Source organism: Ailuropoda melanoleuca, chromosome 13 (assembly GCF_002007445.2).
Source record: "Ailuropoda melanoleuca isolate Jingjing chromosome 13, ASM200744v2, whole genome shotgun sequence".
Classification (NCBI taxonomy): Eukaryota; Metazoa; Chordata; class Mammalia; order Carnivora; family Ursidae; genus Ailuropoda; species Ailuropoda melanoleuca.
Window position 1 is genome coordinate 80754212 of NC_048230.1, and position 19386 is coordinate 80773597.

Below are 19386 nucleotides of genomic sequence, written 5' to 3' on the forward strand. Positions count from 1 at the left end.
CCCCGGCAGCTCTGAAAAGCAACCTGTCCTCAAACAGTCCTCTTTCCGAAGGGGCCCAGGTGGCCGCAGTGCCGGGGAGGCTCTGGGATTCCACGTCAATGAAAGGCCGGTCACGCTCGGTGTGGGAAAGAAAGCCCGACCGAAGGGCTAGAAGCTCACCTGTCCACCAAGTGAAATTCAAGGTCGGTCTTTAGATGTAGGGCCCAGCGCCACCTTTTTGGGCTTTATCTTTCCGATGAGAGATTAAACACTCTCTCAAAGTTTAAATGGACTTTTAAAAAGTCACCACTTTGATCCTTTAGCAGTCTACAAGGTTTTAAAGTTGTAAAACCATTAAGATCTCTATCCCAAAGATAATCTAGGTCCCATACTCAGGGACTCAGTTAACTGGGACTCCGTCCCGGCCACTTAATATTCCAAGTGGACATTCTAGGGGAGGTTGTGGAAAGGACTCCGTGGAGCAGTCCGCCCCAGGGGTGGGGGTGGGGATGGGGTGAGCACAGACACAGGGAGTGGTCCAAGTCCTTGGAAGCACCCAGGAGACAGATCCAGCTCTGACACTACCATGCTCCAAGCACTGCTCTTCCAGAAAGACACACCTGGAGCAAAGCGCATTGCTGTGATACTTACGGAGAGTGTCGTTACTGGAATCCCACGCCTCCACAAGCAAAGTGTAGGACCTCTGCAACACAGAATAGCAGCAGCTTAGTATTCAGAAACAGGGGTCATTTCCCAAATGTCATACCTGCTCGGCGTCCCCGCATACCCTGCCAAACAGAACCGTAAAGCCAAAATGAAAACTCTGTTTGCTGTGGAACTGAGGTCACTCCCCTCCCCAGCACCCACCCCCAGGCTGACTCCTTCCATCTGGCGGGAGCCCACTGCGGTCAGTGACCATCATCTTACACAAGCAGCCCCAAGTCGTGATCAGGAAATAACCACCTCCCTATATGTGAACACTCCACAGTTTTCCAAAACTTTCCAGACTCCTGACTCTAGCGCATGAGAAAAAACACACAAAGAATTTCTCCTAAGCTAACCTAACTTAACCTAACCAGGTATTTGCACCGGGGGGGTGGGGGGGTGGGGGGTGGTGCATCCAGTGAGGAGGGCCGGGTATCGCTAAGGTTACACTTTGGGCCCTGGTGGGGCAGTCCCTAGGGAGGCCCCCTTTTCCTTTTCAGAACCCCTTTGAAAGCCCTGTCTGTGCGAGACCATCTCGGCTCCCACAAGTATCAGGTGACTCTAGGAAGAAGGGGGGCAGGTGCAAAGAGACTAACACAAAGGCGGCAACCTAACTTGGGGTGCTTGGGGGCAGACTCTGGGGACGAAAGTACAAAAGGGAGAAATAGCCGCACACCCATGGGTTATAGCTATTGATGGACTTATCTGTCAATAAGATCTAACATTCCAGGAATAATCAGAGTCCACTAACTAAACAAATTCCCTGGACACTGGCAGGATGCCAGCTATTATACTGAAGGCACCTTTTATCTTCCAGGCTTATCTCAGAATTCCAACCCCCCCCCCAAATCCAAGCCATTAGCAAATTCCCTCTTTTACTCAAATCTTCATTTGTAATTTAGAATGAGGTCAGTCTCACAAAACACCAGGGTTTAAATAAACCAGCTATCTTGGCGCTGGAGAACTAGATTGGAGGGGGGTGGGGCGAAAAGGCACAGGAGCCCTTCCTCCTCTGTATCCCTCTTGTCACCGATATGTACCAATGCGTCAGAAATAGCACCTTGAGCACCTTGCTCAAATAATACCTTGCCACCAGAAACACCGTCAGCAAGAGAAGGCACCTACAAGGGGAGGCAAAAATGGAGCGAAAGGGGAAAAAAAAAAAAAAAAAAAGAAGGAGCTTCATTCATAACTCTAGGCAAGCTTATTGCTCACGCAGACACAGCATGTTGTCTCCGAATATAAAAATATCTTGTGATAGACCCTGCCTTGGAATTCAGCCGAAATATGCTTCATACTCAAAGCAGAGTAGGATTCCATTTCGTTCACTGATAACTGTGGGAAAATGCTCAGAAAAGCAAGCAAAACCAGGCAAGCCGGGGCACATACCCAGCCCTCTCTTGCTTGGTGGCCCCGGGTCCAAATTCACTGTTGTCGTCGTTAATATTTTATTAGTAAAAGTTACACCTTATTTACAGCCTATAAGTTTCCTGGGACTTACTACAAATTACAGGACTCTTCCCTGAGAGCAGCAAGAAATTACATTTCTCTACTGATTGGAGGGGAGAGCCAAGTCCAAATGAGGCCAGATGTGGGGCTGATTCTGTATAATTAAGCCCTTCGTTTGCTGGCCACGTCGAGACCCACGTTCCCTACTTCCACGTATTGTTGTAATTAATCCTCTGATTAAATGCATTGATACCCGTAGTTCTGACAGACTTGCACAAGCGCTCAACATGTCATCGCCACAAACCCCACAGAAGGGGAAGGCGTGCCGGGACTGAGCTGGCATGACGGTATTAACTCTGCTTCATGCAGAAAGGAGGAGGCAGCCTCCGTCCTTGCACAAGAGCCTGGAAGACCAAGCTGTGGACCAGGCCCCTCCTCACCGGAGCTGGGAAGACCTCAGGAGGTGCTGACCAACACTGCCCAACCTTGAAGAAAAGAGTGACACAGAGAAGCACTGAGCTCGGGACACCACGTGTCATGATCTTCCATGAACTGCCTTTTCAGAGGTGGACATGGGGTGAGGGCCGGGGGCTCCAGCATTGGCAACAAAGCCTTGCCAACAAAAATAAATAAGAAACTCTGGACCCTCTCTCTCCCCAGTTTCTGAGAAGGGCTTATGGTTCTGGGCCTCACCTCCCAGGGCAGGAGGATTCCTCCCACCCAGCCTTCAGAAGAAAGGATTCCCTCCAAGGCCCCTATTAGGAGGCCCTCTTACCTCCCACTCCATCCCCACACTATAGATCAACAATCAAGATAATTTGGTAATGATTATTAGTTGTTAGAAACTTTAATTTTTCCCAGGCCCACGCTTGACCTCTGTACATCCCAGAATATACATCCAGACTCGGGAGATCCAGACCACGCACTTGATGTCATCATATTAGGCCAGTACCAGGCCAAAAATCGGATGCAATCTGCTAGGATCATGTCACTCCCAATTCGTCACCGCAAATCTGACACCCAGCCGAGGCCAAGCCCCTGGGCACCCCCTCTAAGGGCTTGGAGAGTGGGTGCCAGGCCAGATGAAGGGCAAGTGTCCAACTTAACAAGTTCACACAAAAATACCATTCACGAGAAACAGAGCAAATACCTGGATTTTTCTTGGTTTCACACTACAAAAGTAAGACTAGGAGAGTTCTCTTGCTTTATTTTTTTCGGAAATCTCCCCAGAACAATAGGGCTGGGGGTGGGGGTGTGCAAAGCAGGAGGGAGGGGGTAGCTAACAGAACTTCAATGTGGGTTTGCGCCTCCCTCCCCTCATCTCCAGGCCCAGGATCTCTGGCCACAGCCCCTGGTTCTCGTTCTGGTGCAGCAGGAAAGAGGAATGGCCAGCTCTCAGGACTACCTTTGGGGAGGACTGCCGAGGCCTTTCACCTAGAGCAGGGACCTGGCCTCCAACTCCCCAGGCATCCCAGGTCCTCCCCCCGCCCCCCAGCCTCCTGCCGCCCTGGGGCCCGCGGCTGCGCGCAGGCCGTGTTCTGAGCCCATCCGACTGCACGGTGGTTACCTTGGCACCGGGCAGAGTGGTAAGCACTTAATTGCCACATTAAGAAGGGGGATGTAAGAAACAAAGGTAATTGTGTTGGCAGCTGGGAGCTTCCTTTTCCTGGCAACAGTGGCAGCCAAACCAAGCCCTGAGAAGAGGCTGCTTCCACTCCTGCCAAGCGGACGGACACAAACAAACCGCCATCCAAACGGCACGCGTGCTGCGTCCAAAACCCCAGGCCGCTGCTCCGGGCGGCCGAGGAGCCCACACTCTGGGAATGCCCGACGTGCCCGGGGGGCCATTGTGCGAGGCGGCCGGCCCGGGTTGGTCTGGGGCCCTGCGCTCTGCTGACTCAACTGTCGCTTCCTGTCGCGGGCCCTGTATTAGCAGTATTTCTGGAGAGGCTGCATTATTCTCGGTAATCCTCATTTAAGTCAATTCGGCCACACTGTTGTCCTGCCTGCGTCTGGGTGGCCACGGTATAAAATATTCCAGTCACAGACACATTAAATAAAGGCTCCGGAGATCGCATGTGTGGGCGCACGCACGCTCGCACGAACAATTCACGTGTCCCACGGCTGCGGCAAGGGGAGGCCTGGAGAAAGGACAACTGCCCCACAGCGTCCAGGCTAAGACGACTTCAGCTGGAGACAGCAATTTAGTCTGCGGGGCTTGACATTTCAATAGAGTCCGATCTGGTTACAAAGGGTGATTTTCTCATGAAAGCCCACCTCAAAGACTCACCAAGTGGGCCCCACAGCTCATAGCCAGATTGGAGACTCTCCATGAGATGCCCCCACCCCCTTTCCCATCATTACCCTTACCTGTTTGAAAAGCATCCCACTGATAATTAAATGCACCAGTTACAAAAGGGTGGCGAGGTTAATAGATAGAATACCGAGAAGCCAGCCAAGCACAACCGTCCGGTTCACACAGAGCAAGCCTGAACAAGAAGCCTTTCTACTTATTTACCAAAAGTGCATAAAAACTGGGCTGAGCTGGTAGAGGACTCTGAATGTTTGACTATTTATGTCCCACCTTTAACCACGGAGAGCCGCGTTGCAGAACTTCTTCCCTGCACATGCACTGCACCAGTGACAAATGTCTCGGGCACCGTGAAAACAAGGGCCTCAGGGCAGGGCAGTCCCCACTGTGGTCAGAAACCAGCAAGGAGATCACCACATGGCCACTTGGCACCAGGAGCCAAGATAAAGGTGGAGCATCTCTGAACACGGAACCCTGTCCCACCTCTGCCACCGTTCTAGGAAACGCAAGAATCATCACTTCCCACGCATCCTAACCTACTTCTCAACCTTAGGAAGGTGTGTTAAGTGTATTTTGTTCTAATTTTTAAGTGTATTTAAAAACTGGAGACAAGTGTCCCTTCTCTCAGAAGGAACACACTTAGAGCAGTTTACCAAGGGGGAATGCTCTGGAATATTTGCCTTTATGGATGACCATGCTAACTGTATGCCTGTCTGGAGATTAGTTACAATGCAAGGATGCATAATCTGGAAACCCTGACATTGGAACCAAGTGCTGGCCCTTTACAAGGGGCTGGTGGCTGTTGTGAATCCAGCCATGGCCTCTGTGTGCATTCGTGTTTTCAGGTCAGGAAGAGGAAGACTCCTTGTTGCCTTGGCTGCCTTTCTTCACGAGTAACATTTTTTCCTCCATGCTAAGCTTCCCACACGCTTTCTACCCGAAGGGTCCCTTACCGCTCTTTGCTATAGATTTTCGGCAGTATTCAGATCACTGGTTTTCAGGGGAGTGGAGTGCCTGTAAGAGGCCGCTGCCACTCCCCCTCGCCCCCACTGCCTTGATGCCAAAAGCTTCACTGCTCTCTACCCATGTCTGAAGTCCCTGTAGAATTATGGGTGTGGAGTTGGTGGGTTGCAAACTCAAAGAAGTACTGGACGTTTGAGTAAGTTGCTAAGAAACAAGACAATAAGGAGTAAGAAAACAGAGAAGTTTACACCTGGAAGAGAAAAAAAGAATTAGAAACAAAGTACCTTGAGAGGGGATTTCATTTGGGGAACGGCCATTCTGCAGAAACTTAGCACAAAGTGAGCACAGGTCCACTTTTCCCCCCAAGCCTGGTTTTGCAATGCAGACATGTCATTTCATCACTTTAGTTTGACACAGGTGTCTGAGAGCAAATGAGGTTTTCTCCACGTGAGAAAAATCCCTTGCTCTGAGCACTTACACTCACGGGTACTGTTTGCGTGCATGATGGCCACGTGGGTTGTACATACGGGCTGCAGAAAGGAGCCAGTTCAAAGGAGACCCCCATCCCTCCACCCTCCACGTGTCCACACCACACCTACAGAGGCACAGAGACCCAGAAACATAGCAGAGGGCATGAAGGACATGTCAATTACATTCTGTGATGAACCTTGTGGGAGCATCTGATTTACCCAAACCCCTGGCAGCTGTTCAATCAGGCCTTAAGTGTGACCAGAGGCCATAGTTGGCATCCCTCTGATATGCAAGAAACACACTTTACTGGATTTCCCTGAAAAATTCAGTTGTTCTCAGCAGCCTTTTATCACTGTCAATGGCATTTAAATAGGGGGCCAAGAAGACAAGATATGTTAAAGGCTTCCCCCCAAGTTTCTCTAGATTCATTTCACTGCAGGGCCTGCAATGCATCAATTCAGCGAACCGGGGTTCTGGAGTTCCTAAAAAGCTTTGGGGGCTGGGTAGTAAGCAAACTAATGGATTTTTAATAAGCAGGTACTTCCAGGATTTAGCACTTATTTGGGGAGGTGCAACTTAACCATTTCAGTGACTTATAAATGCTTATTCACAAATCACTTCCCTTTTTGCCCAATTACCTTCCATAATGTATGTTCTTATCACTGGGTCCCCCTGATTGGAGGGTCATAAATCAGGCCAGTTGCTTCAAGTCAAGACCTTGTGAGCACAGCACTGGTATGAGGACTAGAAGCCCCCAATAAGAACCACGAGCCTGGAGCTGGGGCAGCAGACATCCAGCGGAACATAATCAGATACTATCCCATGGGCAGACCCACCTCTACAGAGCTCCCCACGTGGACACTGGAATGTGAACTAGATTTCAAATGTGACTGCTCATGTCCTCTTCTTCCTCTCTAGAAAATGAACAGTTGTTTGTGGTCGTAATTCCCCAAAAAAGACATGAATTATACCACCTTCTAAACTGACCTTCTACCGTTCACCCTGGACCACAGCTCCTCCACGGTCAGCACATTTGGGATGACCCATTAGAACGGTAATTGTGACTGCCTAAGGGTCAGGGGCGCAAGTGGCTGCAAGTCCAAGGTGGTTTGTTTAAAACAAACAAAAAAGAACAAACGAAAAAACCCATATCGCCTTTCCATCTTGAATTCTGTACCAAGCTCAGGTATTACTTATTCAAGAAAGTCAGTTTTAAATAGACATGCTTATTAATATTTAATCGCCAAACTGAATGAAACTGCTCTATGTACTTCAATACCTAAGTGCTTTCCCTTCGGTTAACACTCACCCTCAAATCATTCTTGAAAGTTACAGACTGTGGTGTTTCTCTAACCACACTCGGGAAAATAAACTAAAATAATACACCTAAACGCCACTTTCTCTTGGGAAGTAAAGCTTATGTTTCACAGCAGGCCTTTTAGGGGGGCAGGTTGGAGACTCATTTATGAGTGATACATGCATTTGGCCCAACTTCAAAAGAACCACACTCAGTGTAGCCCCAGCGGTCTCCCTATTCTAGAAAAGCCGAGAGTCTATTTCATGGTTGGTGACCCGTGGGCCCTGAAACCACAGAAGAGCCCCAGCAAATCAATCGTCTCCCTGCCCCACACACTGCTTCTGCTCATTCCCCATCTAGGACTCTGCCAAGTGTCAAATGGGGACAGACACACCTTCTAGGTCACTTTTCCAGAGCTAGTCTGGGCAGCAAGTCTCCCTGTTCTCATCCAAGCCGTCCTCTGACCCTACTCTCCAAAGTGAGCCTCAGCCAGGCCTGCAGCTTTTCCACATCACTAATAAGATTCCTTTTATGGTCTTGTGAAAAGCAAGGGGCTTGGGACTGCTCCTCAGGAGGGTGGAACCACCTGCAGGCCCCTTCCCCCCCAAACTCTAAATGCAAGTTCAAGGGCGGTCAGTATTCACAGTTAACTTGGGCACAGATTAAAAAGTGGCCAGCCTCTTTAAAGTTCTCCCTAGTAGGGGATTAACAAACGAGATAAACACTCTTTGTAAAACTGAAATCCCACAACAGAGGCAGCCCTCCATTCTCAGAGAACATACCATGGGTTTTTATAAGTCCCTTTTAATGGCATGTTTCCGATAACTGTCTTATCTCACCCATGGCAGAGGGCACTTTATAAACGCTAGCTCCAGTAAATGCGGGCCTTGAGAGCCATCCCAAGATACACACATACACACACACACACCCACCCCCCAAAGCACTCTCCCCCTCCCTCCCCTCCCAGTGAAGCGAATCACACCCCAGCCCGCGGATAGGAGGCAGCAGAGTGCACCCCATCAGAGCACGTGGCGGAGAACAGTCCCCCGGGCACCGAGCTTCCCCCTCCCCCCCTCACCGCCCACCCTCGCAGCTTCGGCTGGGCCAAGCCCGAGTCCTGGCGACGAGCCACGCCTCCTGGACAGCAGGAGCGGAGCAGAGGGCACCAGCATTTTCCCCTTTCCTCCCCTTTCCTCTTCTGCAATCACACTCATCTTCCTTCTACCCAGTTTGGGATGTTGCAAGGGCCTCGTTGCAGGGTCGGTCGGCCGGGCCCGGGGCCTCCAGCGGCACCCGGGGCCGGGGTCCACGCACTTGCACTCTCAGCAGCCGCCTCTGGCGGGCCGCCCCTTCCAGGCCTTGACACGCCCCCAGAGGCTAGCGGGGGCCGGGCGCCCGCCGGACGAGGGCGCACCCCCGCCCTTCCCGGGGAAGTTTGCAAACACAGCTGGTTCCAGAGCCCGGGAACCGCTGGAAGTGAGGCCACAAGGGCTACACCGCGCGGGGGCGAGGGCAGGAAGGGGCCGGCAGGGGGCGGAGGTTCTCGGGCTCTCAGCTCCAGCCAAGGCCCAGAGACAACCCCCCCACCGCCCCAAGCGGTGGACGCCCCCGCGCCCTTACATCCAGCCTGGAGCGCGTCCCCGCACGCCCCAAAGTCTCCCGGGGAGCAGCGGGAAACAGGCTCCCCCCACCCTCCAGGAAGGACACACCCGCCCTCCAGCCCTCTCAGGAGAAAGGGGAGGGTGCCGATTTGGACGGCGTTCGAAAGCCAGAACTGCGCGGCGTCATTTTCCACGTCGCATCAGGTTTAATTGGTTAAGCAAAGATCGTCTATAATGACTCCCAGCTCGGGTGGCGGGCTGGTCACTCTAGGGCCTTCAAGTTGCAAGTTTAAACCGGCCTTCCTGGGAGCTTTACCCCGCAAACCCCTGTGGGCTCCCCACTTTTGTGCGCTTATCAGAAAGATCTCAGCAGGCCCCGTCTTCGAGGCTAACTATGGAGTCTCGGCTGCTTAACACCCCACCCCGCAAGACTTATCCAGTTAGCGCGGAGTTTCAAGCCAAGGCCCTTTAAATCCCTCTCGTAAGAGAGAGCGGGACTCGGCAGCGCGGGTGCGGACCTCGGCGGGCCTCGCTCACCGCGTCGCTCACTCACCGGCCAGGCGAAACTGAAAGGCAGCACGATGCGGTTGCGTTCGTTGCCACGACTGGCCTTGAGATTGAAAGTGTTGCCCCCGATGACAGGAGTGGAGCCCGAGCCGAAGCTGCAGGGCCCCCCGGCCGTGACGCGGGACTGGTACTCCTTGAGGCACACTTTGAAGTACGTGTCACACTCGTCGTGGGAGCACTTGCGGTCCCCCGGGTTCCGGACGCCGCCGCAGCAGTTCCCGTTCTGCAGCTCCCCGTTCACGTTCTGCATAGATAGGATCTCCAACTCGAACTGGCCAGAGGCTCCGCACACCTGCCGGCGAGGGAGGGAGGGAGGTGAGCGCAGGGGAAAGTGGTTTTTCTTCGAGGGTGGAAGTAGCGACTCCCTCCCCACCCGCCCCGACGAGCCCTCAGCGCCAAGTGAAAATAATTTTGCAAAACTGAGCGCAAAGACTCAACATGATTCCGGAGCATAAAATGCACGAGCGCAGGAGAAATCCGAGGACTGTCCCCGGGGAGAAGAGCAGAGAGAACGCAGCCCCCTGCCCCGCCTGAAGGGTACATTTAGGAGGTCCGGGACTTCCCCAGCCCAGGTGCAGCCTCTCAAGAGCAGGGACCCAGCCGGGGAGCCGGGCGCCCGAGGGCTCTCAAGCTCGCTCCAGGCGCTCAACCGCAAGGCGTCCAGGGAGCTGCGAGGGAAAGGAGAGGGCGGGCCGGGAGGGAGGCCCGGCGGGCTCCTACCTTGGCTCGCAGGGCGCAGAGCAGGGCGAGCAGGAGGCTCAGGGGGCGCCCGGGCCGGCCGCGCGTCCGTGGGGACCGTCGCTGCGCCGCGCGCCGCGGGCACTCGGGACGCCGCCGCCTCCGCTGCTCGCGCTGGTGCTCCGGCCGGTGCTGTCGCCGGTGCTGCCGTCGCCGCTGCCCCTGCGGCCGCCGCGTCCCGGCTCTAATATACTCCGCCGATTGGAGCATGCACGACTGGAAAACAACACCACTTTTCAAAAGCCCTTTCAAGAGCGGCGCGTTCCAGAAGGCAAAGGGCCCGGCCTCCTTTTATTATTCTGATCGCTTCTTTGAGGCGCTACCCCTCCTCTTCCACCTCCCGGCTTTCTTTCCTTCTCTCGCGCTCCCCTTCTTTTATTATTATGATTATGCGCAGCCTTTTATTCCCTTTCAGATCAGCTGCTTAGAAAGAAGAGAGGGAGGGGAGGAAAAAAAAAAAAAACCCGAGCCCAGCTCGCGGACCGGCCGCAGGTAACACAATGACGCGCGCCCGCCTGGCTCTCGGAGAGGGACTCGGAGAGCCCGTCTGGGAGCCGCGGCCCGGGCTGGCCACCTCTACCCAGCGCGCACGGCCGGCGCATGCGCGCTTATTAATATTCATGAGGGGCGTGCCAGGCGAAGACACGCCCCTTCCCTCTGGTTGATGGGGAGGGGGAGTACTGGGAGGAACTTGGAAGGGGCTGGGGGCTCAGGGACGCGCGGGACGGCGTAGACGTCCCGGGGTCCAGCGCGGATCCCCGCCCTCGGGAGCTTTGGGCCAGGCGGGAAGGGGGGCAGGGTGCGGCGAGGAACTTGCTAGGGTCCGTTGCTCAGGGACGCGCGGCGCCCGGTCGCTGCCCGGGAGCCCCCTCGGAAGCCTCGGGCCGGGCGCCTTTGCCCGCCCGTCGGGGCCCCAGGTGTAGGCGCCTCGGCGCTGCCGGAGCGGTCGGAGCCGGGCAGCTTCCGCCTTCCGAGCCGCCTGCGTCAGCTGCGGCTTTCGCCCCAGGAGGAGGGCCTGCCCGCCGGGAGCCCGACCCGCTTCCCGCGAGCGAGCGAGCCGCCCAGAGCGCGCTGCTGGCGGCAGTAGCGGCAGAGGCGGCGGCGGCGAGGCTGGCGTGCTTGCCGCCGTCTGCTCGCCCGGCGGAGGCGACCTGGGCAGGCGCTGCTGGGAACTTTGAAAAACTTTCCCGGAGCCAGGCTTGCGGCACATTCGAGGGGAAGCCTCGGCCGCGCCCCACCCCCTCCCCTATACGAGCCTGCGAAATCTCGGAGGGCTCCCAGCTTCTTTTCCAAACAGTGCCAGCGCAGAGGCTAGGGGAAACCGTGTGGGGGAGGGCGGCGGACACACTGGGGTCTGCTCAAGTTTGGGGAGGGCCTGAGCGAGATGCTGATGGGCTTGGACTCCCACCATCCTGGTCCCGCTGCCCGGGCCGCAGTGCCGGGATTGCACCTGTAGGCGGCCTCCGAGCAGCTCTCTGGGTGGCAAGAGACGAGCCTGGAAGGGACCGTCTCATCGCCATCGCCCTGCCGCAGAACTTGGCTTTCTGGGGTAGCAGTGGAAACCGATGCTATTTTCCACCTTGAGGCGAGCCTTGCAGTTAATAGCGACACTCCTGGTCATAACTAAGGTCAAAGGAAACCTGCGGGCTGGCCAAAGCTTCTGCCAACCCCTCTCACAGCAGACCTGCTGCCGCGTTTGAGGGGAACCTCTTGATTTCCATTGAAGGGTAGACAAAGTTTTGGCCCTTACATTGGGTATGTTCTTTGGAAAAGCGTGACTATTCAGGGGCAGGATTGTGGCTTGAGCCCTCTGGGACTGTGGGGCATGATGGGCTGCAATGGGTCAAGGGAAAATAGTTTCCAATGTACTGAGTTACGAGTGCATAAAAGGTTGGGTAAATTGTGGTTATTTGCTGCAGTTAATGGACAATATTTTCGGTGCCAGATCTCATCACGCTGGGGAATAAGGCAAACAGCTGACCTCTATGTTCCTTCAAAGCCACCAAGGGTGGTTTAGCAATCTTGGCATTTTAAAAGCCCAGAAAATACTCCTAAGAAAGGTACCTTATTAGGAGTAATGTGTCCCATCTTGATGATTATTGGTGAGATAATCCATATTTTGGAAAGGACATAATCCAAGAGCGGAAGAAGTTTGCAGCTGGCATAGGCCACAACCTGAGCATTTTATCTTAACGTGCCCCAGTCCCTGTAGTTATCCTAAATGCAAGGCATCCAGTTGTCAACTGTAATTGCATCTAGACTTTTCTCACCAAAGTTTCCAAACCAGTCTCCTCTATCTACCTCCTTCTCCCTTGTCCTCCGAATGTCCATTGGGTGCTAAGTAATGGTTTAAAAGCAAAATGCTTGTGCTGGGGGGAAAAACACAATTCGTGAAGGCTGATGAGGTCTTAAATTGCACACTCATTGGAGTTGCCCATGTCTGAATGGTTTTAATTCTGTGCATGGTGGCTGGTCCCGCACACACTTCTCAGGGAGGAGGCTGAGGCCTTCAGTTGAAGAGTTTAGATCCCACCACCTGGGTTAACCTGGAAGGGCCACCTGAGATTTCAGGTGCCTCCAGGAAGTAATCTGGATTGCAGGTCAACTGGGGTCAGCTCCAGGCCACAGTTGAGTTTAGCCCCCTTGACTCTTTTTTTCTTATTAAAGAAAATGTAGATTCCTGGGGGTTGAAACTCTCTGATGAACCCTGACAGGTATGTGAAATCACTAATAAACACAAAATTCACATGCCGAAGAGCACAGTGTCCCTCACCCTTCCTGAGCTTGGGAACCCACTTTTAGAGAAGGCAGTTGTGGACTAGAGGGGATTCTTTTGAAAATTTTCAGTTGGGACTCTTCCAGCTAACTGGTACTCCCCCAAAAAGCCAGTCACGTTTACCGCAACAGACACCAAGTGGAAACTCTGCCCTCTACTTCCTTGCAGCCAGCTCTCAGCCTCGCTCTCTGGAGAAGGGGGAACTACTGCGGAAAGAACGCAAGCACACAGATTCCCCCTTGGCCAAGTCACATCCTGCCTTTGGGTACAGCAAGTGAACATGCCAGAAAAAAAAGTTCCTGTGGAAAGTGCCATGTTTAGCCATCACACCTACATCTGTGAGAAGGGGACAGGTTTGTGGTCACTTCCTGTCTGGCCCATCTCATGTGCTCCAATCATAAGCATCCTTCGGTATCTTTAATTTTAAAGATGTATTTATTTTAGAGAGAGTGGGGGGGGCGCAAAAGGAGGGAGAATCTCAAGCAGACTCCCCACTGAGCACAGAGCCTCACATGGGGATTGATCTCAGGACTCTGAGATCATGACCTGAGCCAAAATCAAGAGTCGGAGGCTCAACTAACTGAGCCACCCAGGCGCCTCACTTTCTTGAATTTTAAAAAGATGCCTTATTTTACTTCTTCCACAAAACTTGCCCTGGTTTACTGAGTCATCCCCAAACAGCTGTCCTGAACATCCCCCACACCACCAAAGGCTTAATAAGAGACACTCAAGCTATAATAACTGTGTATCAACACATTTGGTCAACTTAAATCCCTCAGCATTGTGATAAAAATCAGCGAATCAATATTTATTGAGAACTACATTACACCTAGCAACATGGATGATCTCAAAAACACCCTACTGAATGGAAGAAGCCCGACACAGAAGGCCACATGCTGTATGAAACCGTTTACATGAAATTCGAGGGCAGGCAAAACTGATTTGCAGTAAAAGAAAATGTTGGTGGAAGGATGGAGATGAACTAGGATGGTCTTGAGGGTTCTTCCAGGGGAGGGATAATGTTCTGTATCAGGATAAGGGTTTGGGTTACACGGGTGTATGCATTTGTCAAAATCCGTAAGTGCCCTTAAGGTTGGTGCATCGTGTATTCAAAAGAGACAAAATCGTAATAGTCAACTTGAGTTAATTCTACAGGTGCTGAAGCATTTAGAGGGAAGTGAAATGATACTTGCAGCTTGGAAATGCATTTAAAAATGAGATTATGAATGGAGAGAGGCTGGCTGGCTGATTGGAGATATGCTGGACAAAATAGTGAAGGGTTAAGGATAGGATCTAGATGGGGTATATGGTGTTCACATAATATTCTTTCAAATGTCTCTGCCTGAAATTTTCCCCTATAAAGTGTTGAGGAAAACGGTTACCTGAATATGCCAGCTATTGTGTAGGGTGCCAAGACTACAGTGGGCGACACCAAAACAGTGGACTTTAAGATTACGGAGTGGCGGGCATTCCTGCAAGGGGTGATGGCAGTGTAGATTGTGGTAGTGAACAAAAGGAAGGTCCTTATTTCCCCCCAATTCCTCGTCTCCCTAATACCCTTCTTCTTTCCAATAAATAAGAGCGGAAGGTCCAAACACATAAAGGACCTGTAAAAAAATCTTTTAATGTCTTCATTTTTCTCGTTTGCACATTTGCAGAGAAGTTAAGGCAAGTTCAGGAGCCCTCTTCCATGGAAGGGCAGGTGGTGATATCTTTCTGTTCCTTTCTAGAACCAAAGGATGCTTATGTGTCCTACAACCTCTTCTTTCCTTCAACCACCTTCTACCACTTCAGAAAATGCAAAGCCCCTGTAAACGCTGCCCAACCAGCTCTCCGAGGAAGCACGGTCTCTGAACAGACAACAAGCTTCATGGATGAGTCTCCTTCCTCCGCATCACAAGAAGTTCCGAGAAAAACCTATGGGCAGCAAATAAGACATTAAAAAATTTAGGATAAAGTTATAGCTCCCACAGAAACCATCACCAGGCCACAAGTTTATCCATTTAAGCAGAAACTGAGTAGATCCAGCCCTCTTTTTTCAAAGCTTCATTTTACATCCACAAGAGAGCTGAATTAATTTTCTTTGGAAACCAGAACTATGAATTTCTTGCATTATTAACAGTAATTTTGGATGAGCTTTCATTTAAAACATTGTTTTGGTTTGGCTTTGAGCTCAGGTATTTATAATTTTGCCTGTCCTGCCCTGATGCCGTCTCGCAGACATTATGTGAAAAGCTATCAGGACAAACAGAGTTCCATGTCCACGGCCCCTTTAACAAGCCAGTGATCGAAAGTCACAAAAAACCCAAGATGCAAAATCCAGGAACCGTGGGACTGATTTCCTCATTTTACTCCTTGAATTAAAACCAAAAATTCTGTATGACCTTTCATAGTTTTATATAGTTTTATAGTTTCATAGTTTACTGGGGAAAAAAGTTCTACTTGTAAAATGTACCTTATAGCTGAGAGCCTTTTTGAAAATAAAAAAAATCTTGGGTGTAAATTGCTGTTAAATTGGCCTTCTCAAAACAATTATAAATGATTCATTCACCCTCCTTTTTGTGGTGATGACGTAGTGAGTTTTCTGTTCTGTGAATGACACCTGAACAACATGACCCGTAGATATTCTGGGACAGGATTAAAAAAAAAAAACACCACCACCAAATTGGTCCATTTGTACAGTTGACTGATCTAAATGCAACTAACAATTTTCTGTAATTGCAAAGTGTGACTGAGCTCTTACAAACCTTTTCATCTCCTAAAAGGCTCTGGAAATTACACTCTCAGAAGCAGGTAGCATGTGGAAACTACCACAATACAATTCACTCTGTGAGCACCTTTTCATCTTGTTTGCATTCAGCTTTTGCAAACAGGCGCAAACCCAAATCTGCCTCCAGATCTAAAAAAAATTTTAAGAATTAAAGTAGTTGTTGGAACTTGGGAAAAGGAGAGCTAAATATATTCAGTTATCTGAGAAAATTTCAAAACATACATAAATGTGAGAGTCAAAGAAAGGTGATTACACCTGCCAATGGCACAAAAGCCACGGGCTTTCCACTCACAGTATTTCATGTTTGGGTTAATGGTTCTCAATAAATTACAAGACAATGTCTGTGTTTGACACTTTTGTTCTCAAGCCAACGGTGTCTTAACTGATGCCTTTCTCTAAATTAGAAGTTATGAATGACATGAAAAGTGGATGTTTGCAATACTTTAATTTTTCATGTAGAATGTAAATAGTTGTTTTTATTATTGTATTTATGCCAAGAGTGCTCAAGGACGGCTAAAAAAACATTCACTTGAGCAGAGAAATATTGGCACAAGTGCTACCTATAAACTTCTAGATCCCTAGATATCAGTCATAACATACACAGATTTTTATAAGCATCATTTAAAAATGATTTCAGAACATGTCAAAGATTCTTTTTTCTTTTGGAAATGAACTTAAGGCATAGAAAACTTGAAGTGACTGTAAAAGAAAAAGTTTAGTTTCTAAAAGATGGCTATGGCCTCCATGGAAATGGCAATATTTTTTCGAAGGTAACAACTAGAGAAGTCAATTACATTATCTTAGGATAGTGTGGCAGTAATTCATGTGAAGAGGAGCGGGATGGTTTCATAGACCACACGTGTAATATGCCTTAATGGTGCAACCTGCCTACTAAAAATACTAGGGCCACGTTCTGAGGCTGCATTACTAGAAGTGTAGATTAGCAATCAAGGAAAAATCATAGTTCTAGCGTACTCTACACTAGCCTTTACACAACTGAAGTGTTTTGACCAGGCCTGAGCACCATTGTTTTTAAAATTGTAGCTAATAGACATAACATAAAATTTGCCATCTTAACCATTTTTTTTTTTTTTTAAAGATTTTATTTATTTATTTGACAGAGATAGAGACAGCCAGTGAGAGAGGGCACACAAGCAGGGGGAGTGGGAGAGGAAGAAGCAGGCTCATAGTGGAAGAGCCTGATGTGGGGCTCGATCCCATAACGCCAGGATCACGCCCTGAGCCGAAGGCAGACGCTTAACCGCTGTGCCACTCAGGCGCCCCCATCTTAACCATTTTTAAGGGTATGGTTTCATAGTGAGTACATTCACATTGTTGTGAAACCAATCTCCAGAACTTTTTCATCTTCCCAAACTGAAATTCTGTACCCATTAAACAACCCCCTATTCCTCCCCTCCTCCAACCCCTGGCAATCACCATTCTGCTTTCTATGAATTTGACTACTCTAGCTACCTCACATAAGTAGAATCATACAGCATTTGTCTTTTTTTTTTTTTTTAAGATTTATTTATTGGGGTGGGGGAGAGGGAGAGAATGAATCTCAAGCAGACTCCCATCTGAGCTCAGAGCCTGGCGCAGGGCTCCACCCCGTGACTCTGGGATCATGACCTGAATCAAAATCAAGAGTCAGACACTTAATCGACTAAGCCACTCAGGCACCCAGGCATTTGTCTTTTTGTGACTGTCATTTCATTTAGCATAGTGCCCTCAGCGTTCATCCATGTCATCGCATGTGTCAGAATCTCCTTCCTTTATAAGATTAAATAATATTCCATTGTATGTATACACCACCTTTCACTTATCCACTCACCCATTGGTGGACACTTGGGTTGTTTCCATCTTTTGACTATTGTGACTAATGCTGCTATGAACATGGATGTACCAATATCTCTTCAAGACCCTGCTTTCAATTATTTTGGACATATGCTGGGTACTATTTTTAAGAGTCATCTTGACAACTGGGCCATACTCAGAAGAAGGTCTGCATTTTCAGAACTTTCAGCCCAGCAATTGGAGGACTGGGAGCGTCTAATTGGAGGAGAGGGGAAAGGAGGCATCGCAGCGGTCTGCAGTGCTGGAAAGGCTGACTTGAGTCAGAGCAGACTTGACATGCTGCAAACAGCAGACAAGGCTGAGTGGGTGGAGGTTACCAGAAAGTACATTTTGACTCAGCAGAAAGACAAGCTTTGTTTTCATAAGAGCTATTCCTTAATGTCATAGCTGCCTTAGGGATAGTGAGTCCCTGCCAGTGAAGGTAATCAAACAGAGCCTGCTGGGACCACTGGGCAGTGGCAGGAGCCAGGGAGATTCCCCATCCTGGATGGGAGCCTGAACCAGGTGATTTCCTAGGAACGTCATCTCTATGAGGCCATGGCAGGATTAACGGGTAGGATGGCAATTCGGGTCCATACCTGCAGAGAGAATCTAGGAGCCAGTTTTCAACCCATGTGATGTTGATGCCACTGATTGAGGATTAACAGAGCCCGGTGTGCAGGGGTGAGAATGGCATGGACCCATCTGCTCTCTGAACTGACTTCTCAAGGATCAATCACACATATTTACCAAACGACTGCAGCAAAGAAGTCAAGGCTCAGTGTCGCAGAGTTGATCATCACAACCCTGGCTCATTATCACCCTGTCCCTTGCTATTCTGCATGAGGTCTGAGGACCAGCAGCATTGGCATCACTGGGGAGCTTGATAGGATTTTGGATTCTCAGCTTACCCCAGACCTTCTGAATCAGAATCTGCAATTCCCCAGGCAATTCGTATGCACAATAAGGTCTAACCTACACCTAATATAGAAACAGTCTGTGGTTAGGCAGAAGCTATCAAATGTTCTTTCCAGGAATGGTTGCAATACCATATCATTGGGGAGAAGTGTTGGTTAGTCAAATCTAGGTTTTGGTTGTCTCATCAGGGACTCAATGTCATAGTGGGAATTCCTTGCTGTTTTATCCAATTATATGTTTATATACTGGCATAATTTTTAAAAAATATTTTATTTATTTATTTATTTGAGAGAGACAGAGTGTGAGCACAAGCAGGGGGAGGGGCAGAGGGAGAAGCAGACTCCCCGCTGATTGGGGACCTCACACAGGGCTCTATCCCAGAACCCCGGGATCATGACCTGAGCCGAAGGCAGACGCTTAACTGACTGAGCCAACCCAGCCGCCCATCTACGGGCATATTCTTAAAAAAAATTCAGGAGGCTTTCAGGTAAAACACATATGTAAATAAATATCAGGACCTAGAAAATAGAGCTAGGAGAAGAAGACCAAGATCAGGGAGGAAAAGTAATAAATGGAGACAAGCAGGTTGAGCATAACTCCTTGAATTGAGTTGAGAATTGGATGCTGAGCTCGCTGACAGCCAAGCGGACCAAGAAAACAGTCAGCTACAAGATTGACTTTACCCACGCAGAGCCTGCAAGCTAGTCCCTCGGGTGAAGCAAAGCTTTTCCTGGCATTTTGTGATGAAAAACATCCACATATGTGCAGGCATATTGTTATAGTACTTGGAGGACTGGGGTCTTACATATATGGAATGCTGAGAGCTACAACTGTCTTCTGAGAACGATGTACAATATACGCTGGAAACTGAGGGCCTGACACCAAAGCACTGCTCAGGGAAAGCAGGGTGGGGTGGGGACAGGGGTAAGGCAGGAATACGTCTTTCTGAAAGTTTGGCTTAATCCAAACATGACCCCTAACTATCTAGTACTGTGGCTTTTTTTTTTT

At 50.0% G+C, this 19386-nt stretch overlaps 1 protein-coding gene across 1 annotated transcript in view; it reads right to left on the reverse strand.

Moving 5' to 3' along the window:
• JAG1 (jagged canonical Notch ligand 1) overlaps positions 1-10650 on the reverse strand; it is a 35677-nt gene extending 25027 nt beyond the window's left edge. Inside the window, exons 1-3 of the mRNA XM_034641467.1 lie at positions 10064-10650; positions 9330-9635; positions 631-682 (exon numbers count right to left, since the gene is read on the reverse strand). Of these exons, the coding sequence (XP_034497358.1) occupies positions 631-682; positions 9330-9635; positions 10064-10291 (586 nt within the window). The 5' untranslated portion in view covers positions 10292-10650. The remainder of the gene's footprint in view (positions 1-630; positions 683-9329; positions 9636-10063) is intronic.
• Between the last annotated feature and the right edge of the window lie 8736 nt (positions 10651-19386).